The 7,139-nt window shown below is 54.6% G+C and overlaps 1 protein-coding gene across 1 annotated transcript; it reads right to left on the reverse strand.

Moving 5' to 3' along the window:
• KIAA0040 (KIAA0040 ortholog) lies at positions 1-6,285 on the reverse strand. The gene is made up of 2 exons (XM_027892888.1): positions 6,253-6,285; positions 1-455 (listed from the first exon to the last, which is right to left on the reverse strand). The coding sequence occupies exon 2, from the start codon at positions 353-355 to the stop codon at positions 17-19; it is 339 nt and encodes a 112-aa protein (XP_027748689.1). The 5' UTR covers positions 356-455; positions 6,253-6,285; the 3' UTR covers positions 1-16.
• Between the last annotated feature and the right edge of the window lie 854 nt (positions 6,286-7,139).

A 7,139-nucleotide genomic window follows, 5' to 3' on the forward strand; every position in this document is an offset into this window, starting at 1 on the left:
AACACCCTCCTGTCTGCTAGATGGGCAGGGAGGGTCTCTTGTCCAGCAAGAGCAGCTTGGGCTGAGCAGAGATCCACAGGTCCTCTTCATCCTGCTTCTTATTCTTCTTCTTCTTTTTCTTCTTGTTCCTCTCGGCGTGCAGCTGCCCATTGCTGCTGGGGCCACCTTTCCTGGAGCCTTCTCTCCTCCGTCTGCAGAAGCAGCAGTGGCAGCAGATGAAGATGAAGGCGATGAGGACGACCAAGGGCAGTCCCAGCAGCACGGCTAGGCAGACGGTGTTGAAGATGCCTTCCTCGTGCTTGGTACGGATGAGTTCCAAGATGGAATTAAAGAAAGAGCTGATCTTCTGCTGCATGTCGGCTCCTGAGTAGGCTGCTTGCTCTGCAAAGGTCCCTTGGGATACCTTCAGCTCCTGGAAGCAGCTCGTGGGCTCCACAAGCGTCCTGGGATGGTGCCTGCAGAGACAAGAAACTACATGGATCAGGTGTCTGCTCCCTCAGCAGTTTTCTCCAGGGAGCTGCCAGCACAGCCTAAGCCTCTGCAGGGTAAGATGTCTCCTGCCTTAGAGGGGTCTGGGGTCATGGGGGATGGACTGTGCTGCCTGCCATGTCCCTTTGGGTTTCTCCATCTGAGAAACACAGCCTTCTACATCCTAGGATTCTTTTTTGGTGGTGGGGATGGACAAGGACGGCTTTGGGCATCCCTTCTTGCCTTGGCATCTGGCTGAGCACAAATCCTGACCCTCTGCACTTACAACTCAGCCCTCGCTGAGCACCAACAGCACTGAGCTCTTACAGGCCCTTTGTAGGGTTTGTTTCTCACCAGAGGAAATACTGTCTGCAGGAGGAGCTTTGCTGTCTAGGAAGGGACTTGCCTGATCCTGGCAAGGGACCACTGTGGAGAGCAGTGCTGCCACTGGAGCTGGGACTCCACATGTCACAGGTCTCCCCTTACCCCTGATCCATCCTGGGATGGTATCCTTGGACAGACTGTTTCTCGTGGGCTGGGATGGGCAGCCTAGAGGCCCCGACACTCAGGGCACTGCCAGCAGGTTTGGGGTGGGAGCTGTGGTGAAACCACCTGGATTTTTGATGGACTATGGTCATGGGACTCACAGGCGCTGCTCGGGTGGGTGGACCCCAACGGGCTGCCTTCCTTGCACCCAGGGCTGGCCACAAAGGTGGCAGCAGGGGAGGATATAAGGGTTGGCTGGGGATGGAGGAGCTGCTGCTGCCGTGCCTCACCTGGGAATTGCTCCAAGGGTTTGGGTAGGGCTGAGGAGCATTTCTGTGGCCTGACGTAAGGTTTTCCTCTTCCCTCAGGGAGGGAGAGGTGCTGCTGAGTGGCAGGGCTCCCAGGGAAGCCCTCCTGCAGGGGCAGGGAGCTGCTGCCTCTGCTCAGGCTTTCTTCTTCCCCTGGGGCCAGGCAAAGCTCCCAGGGGGGTCTGAGTAGGTCAGGGAGCTTTGTGCTGTGAGTCTGCAGTTCTGGTTCAACACAGGGGTCACAGAATTAGAGGCTGTACAGATGAGGAGCTGGCAGGGGCAGTATCAGGCTCTAACACCCTGTTTCACCCTCACTCAGCATTTTACATCAGCGTCTTTGCCAGCCTTTGAGATTGAAGCCCCGCGGCCTCTTGAGGGAAAGCTGAAATCCCCACCTGCCCAAGAGGAGAAACCGAGGCACAGTCAAAGGAAAACCAGCACTTCCACGTAACAAAACCTTGAAAGGTACAGTCTGAATTCCAAAGGTGTCCCAGAGGGGTCGCTCCACTTGTCCCTGTGACACCAGCTCCTTGGCTTTCTCTCAGCAGCTCTCACAGAGCTTGGGGACCTTGGGGGAGGGACAGGGGGACCCAGGCTGGGGCTGCTTCCATCTAAATCCTCCTTGCCCTTCCTTCCACTGCCCTTCCTTGCTTTGCATCCCGTTTGTTCCCGCTGTGGCACCTGCTAAGGGATGCTCTCTTGCATGGAGCATTTTGGGATCCTCTGGTTCAACCAGCCAGCACGTGCACTGCGCATCCTCCCCCTTCGCTCTGCAATTACACCACGCTTCTAACGAACTACCGAGCCACCAGCCTCGCCCAAAAAAGGAACCACCAGTCCCACCCAGCCCTAACCACAGCCCTCGTGCTGCTGCTGAGGCAAGAGATGCTGAGCAGCCTCCAGAAAGGTGGCTCCTCAGGGAAAACCTCCCTTTGGAAACACTGTCCTGGGAGTTACAAAGCTGTGCGGGGTCTTTTTTCACCAGTCACTCCTGGCTGCTGGTTTTTGCATCTGACTGCCAGGACCCCAAAAGATGAATCCCCCAGCAGGGACACTGAACTCTCAATCTGGAATTCTAGAAGTGCTCAAATCCTGTTAAAAGTAAGGGGCTTATCCTCCGTGCCCCTCACAAAATCTATTGTTTTGTTCTGCACAGGAGCGCAGCTGAGCTGGCCCCAATTAGCTGGTGGTTTCTTTTTTGAACATGAATTTCTGTGGGTGCCTTTTAAAAAGAAACTCTCATTTGAGATTTACCAAATGAAATGCAGCGCTCTGGGAGGTGGTTTGGCCTTTGGCTGCAAGAAGTTTACTATTATTATTATTATTATTATTATTATTATTATTATTATTATTACTGCTGGATTTTTGACCAGTCTGCTTGCATCTTCCAGTTTCCATTTGTTAGAAAAGGAATTTATATATATATATCTATATAAATACACATATAGAGTGGGGGTTTTTGGGACGTAGACAAGCAGAATGGCTTGCACTCAGAAAGGTGGGGTGCTCTTGTGAGAGGCAGAAGAGCCTTTTCCACCCTGTTGCTGAGCAGCTTCCCAGCCTTGGGAAAGCAGCTTCTCCCCACATTCCCTCATGCCACTCAACAGAGGACAATAACATCATCACCATCCCCACCTGAGAAAATCATGGGCTACCACTCAGAGACTCAAATCTGGCCCATCCTCTTCCTACCCCCTGCCTGGAGCCAGTGGGGGAGCATCCCAGATCTGCTTTTGCTCACAGGGGAGATAAGCAAGAGCCACCTCTTAAAGCTGCTCCCTGTCCTGACCTTCATCCTCTCCGAGGCTTTTTATTTTTTTTGGGCAGCCGTAGTAAAGGTTAAACTGCAACACAAACAAACAGAGCAGCTCTTCCTCAGCCTGAATCATCCAAGTGGTGCAGGTTTGCCATTTATCCATAAATACCCTGACAGCTTGTTATCCAGGCAGGAATACTGGACGCCTACGATACACTTGACTCCAAAAAAGAAGTCAAAAAAACCAAACAACCCCAAAACAACAACCGCCTTAATTTCAGACAAAACAGGATATACAATTTTATTCCTGCGTTGGAGCTGCTTTATATTTATTGCCTCTAAAACTTCTGGGGAGGGAAAGAGGGCTGGAACTTCCTTTTAAACTTGTAATTAATTGTTTGCAGAGGAAAAAAAGAAAGCAAAAAGCAAAAAAAAAAAAAAAAAAAAAAAAAAAAAAAAAAAAAAAAAAAAAAAAAAAAAAAAAAAGGCCTTTGAAATGTTTCCACTTCAAACCGGAGCTGAATGTGCCGCAGAGGCCGTGGCTGTTTGTTCCTGGGAAGTGCCCAGCTGGGGATGTGTGGCCACCCTGGGCAAGCCCGGATGTGGCTGAGCATCCCTTGGAAGGGGAAGGTGGAGGTACCTGCCATCACCCTGAGCAAGCAGCACCCCAATCCCAAGGGCTATCTCCCAGCAGTGTTGTACAGTTGCTTTTCAAATGCTTTTTCTTTTTGGTGCGTGCATTGCTTTTTGTTTTGTAGATGAAGGGATGTCTGTGTGCTAAAGAAAGGGGTTCTTCATATTAAAAAAAGGAAAAAAAAAAAGAAGTGGTGAGGGGAAAGTAGAAAAACTGGTGTCTTTGGAGCCAGCAGCTCCAAGGGCAGAGGAGTTACCCAAGGCCAGCTGAAAGCCCAAGTGCACAGTGAGGAGATGCATTTAGGAAAAATCCGTGCTGCTGCTCAGTTTGGTGCAACAGCAACATCTCCCCTCAGAGAAGGGATGAACGGGGACAGCTGCATCCTCACTGTGGTCCGGGATGGGTGCGGACCGCCTGCCCAAAGCACATGGAGCTGCCACTGGGAGGCCAGCTGGTTTTTGGGTCAAGATATGGGCCAAAGAAACAGGGCCAGGGAGGCACTGGGAGACAGGGCTGTGTCTTGGGGAGGGCAGTGAAGCACCCTGCTAAATGAGCTCTTTGTTTTTGGGCAGCCCGTGCTGGCAGAGTGAGGGGAAAGCTGACATGGAAACTCGCCTGGGAACTCGTGTGGCCAGGGATGGACGGCTCCGCCTGACAGCAGCTCTGCGTGGGGAGGCTCTGTGCCACTTGTGTAAGTTTTAATCCAACACGAGGCCCTTTAATCCACGTTGGCTTCGAAAGAGCCAGTTTGCAAGGGTGGGGAACGTGTGCCACTCCTCCGGAGTTACGGGCGGCCGTGGGTGGAAAACAAGCTCCCTTTTGAGGGCTGGTGTGCGATGGCACCGCAAACCGTCGGCGGCGCACAGGGCTTGCCTGGCTGAGGGGAGGGGTAAAGGCTGCCAGCCCCGGTGTGGGGAAACCAAAACAGAGGGGTTGCCTTGGCAATGCTGGCTTCTCCACATCCTGTGCACTGCAGAGCGACCGCAACCGGGGACACGGAGGTAGAGCTTGCAGAAAAGCTGCAAACTGCTACGCTGGGTCACCATGGCAGAGGGGAGGGAGATGGAGGTGGTTTAGGACCTGATTTTGCTGGTGAAGTTCTTTAGGCTCAACCCTCAACAGGCTCTTAGGTCTGCATGACGTTCCCTCCAGCCTAACAAAGCTCAACCTGCTCCTCTCAGCTGAGATGCTGCCTGGCTCAGGCAGGAACGGGGCTGCTCTAAGGTGCCCCCTGAACCCATGGTGAGAGCAGGGGCAGCTCCGGGGGATAACTGACAACTTGCTAAGCAGTGCAGAGCAGGAATCACATTACTAACACAACTATTTCCTTCTGTTTCTGACTTTATGTCATCTTTATACCGACTTTTCATGGCACTGACAGCTATGGGGCCGTCTGGGAGAGGCTAATTCTGCTGTCGCAGCCTGTGAGCTCCCTTGATACACCCAGCGGAGACGCAGCTATGCTGTCACAAGAGTGGCATCTATTTTTCCCACTTTGCACCTGCAGACTTAAAGGAAAACTGGATGAAACCTGACACCGAGGGTGTGCAGTTTCCTTAGCAGGGATTGCACGTTGCTGTTTCGGAAATGGTGACTAAGAAAGAGTTCTGCCGTCGGTCTCCCAGAACCCGCAGCAGGCTACGGAGACCTTCCTCAATCGTAAAAAGCAAACACCGAAAGCCACCACCCAGCAAACACGAGCAGCGACAGCTTCGTCTCATTCCCACCACCATCAAACCTTCCTGCCGGGAGCCACACGTAGATTCTTTCATCCCCTATAGGGAGCGATTTGGAAAACTACTGATACGAATGTTGGATAACAGGGTTAAAGTGAAACTATTTTGCAAGCCGCTGCCTGGAGCCCACTCGTCATCACCGGCCGCACACGCACGGCTGCCGCCGGCCCGGGATCTGGTGACTCTGGCCGTGAGACCAGCTCTGAGTGTAGGTGAGCGCCACTGTCACCCCCGAGAGCACCGGGAGCTCCTCTGAGCCGTCCCGGGCTCCTCCAAACCACGGCACAGGCAGTGCGGGCGGGCAGCAGCCCCCACCCGTGTCCCTCCCCGGGGTGGATCGCGTGCGGGTTTGGTCACAAGAGGCTCAGAGGGCTGTCAGAAAACTTCTGGCTGCCCCATCCCCGGAAATGTATCAGGGGCCAGGTTAGGCAGCAAGCAGGTTGGAGCAACCTGGTCTAGCAGAAGGTGTCCCTAATCCACGGCAAGGGGGGTTGGAACTAGGTGGTGTTTTAAGGTCCCGTCCAACCCACACCGTTCTAGGGTTCCGTGCTGTTCAAAATGTGTGGATGCAGCCTCAGCCCCTGGCTGATGGGCAGGACACCCCTGACACTCGTTCCCTGAGAACTGGTCGCTCCTAATCACCATATCCCCCGTGCCACCGTCCCCACCGCCCCTGCCCCGCTGCCACCCCACTTCACCCAGCCAAGCAGATGATTTGTCCTTAAAAACTTATTTAAAAAAAAAAAAAAAAGAGAGAGAGAGAGGAAAGCCCTGGATTTGGGTAACACAAAGCCGAGGATAACGCCCAGAGAAGCCCAGCCCTGGGACCCCCTTTCCCCCTCTCCCGGGTACCCCCCGACTCACCTCTGTGCCGCAGCCCCGTCCCGGCAGCAGCTCTGGAGGAAATGGGACGGCCCAACCCGTCCCGCCCGCCCCCGGCCCGGCCCCATCGGGGGCTGCCCCCCCCCGCACGGCCCCGCGTGTCCCATCGCGGAACCCCAACACTGCGAGAGGGGGGGCGCTGCCAGGTTGGGAGAGAGGCGGGGAGGGGGCACAAACCGGCCCTGAAGCTGCTGGGGAGAGGGAGGGAACCAAGTGTTTCCCTCGCTGGGCTTTGGTGCAGCGCAGGTTTTCACAGAAGCGTTTTCGGAGGACAGCAGGGAGGGTTGTGGGGTGGCCATACTGCTTCTGTAGTGGGGAGGTCAGGGTTGTGGGGTGGCCATACTGCTTCTGTAGTGGGGAGGACAGGGTTGAACTCCAGCTCCCCAAGAGCGGTGACAGAAGTGCCACCCTGTGCCCTGTCACCACTGCTACCCTGTACCCCATCACTGCTACCCTGCGCCCCATCACCACTGTCACCCTGCCGCCACCACCCTGAACCCTGTCACCACTGCCATCCTGCACCCTGTCACTGCCTCCCTGTAGCCTGTAACCACCTGCACCCTGCTCCTGCCACCCTGAACCTGGTCAACACCATCCCATATGTTGTCACCCCCACACTGCCCTGATATCCACCCTCTGTCCCTGGAAAGGGGACACTGCAGCCAAGCAGGAGGTGGTAGAGCATCCCCATGGGAGGGGACACCCTGGAGGCTGCCCCTACACCCAGCAGCACTGTGGGTGCTGTGCACCCATGGATAATGAAGGATGTTTCAGCCCAGGCAGGGGGTCAGTGGTGGCCTTGGCAGTGCTGGGTTGAGGGTTAGACTCGATGATCTCAGAGGGCTTTTCCAACCTAAGTGATTCTATGA

This window comes from Empidonax traillii, unplaced genomic scaffold, assembly GCF_003031625.1.
Source record: "Empidonax traillii isolate 1590-97213 ecotype Southwest subspecies unplaced genomic scaffold, ASM303162v1 scaffold372:size565953, whole genome shotgun sequence".
Lineage (NCBI taxonomy): Eukaryota > Metazoa > Chordata > Aves > Passeriformes > Tyrannidae > Empidonax > Empidonax traillii.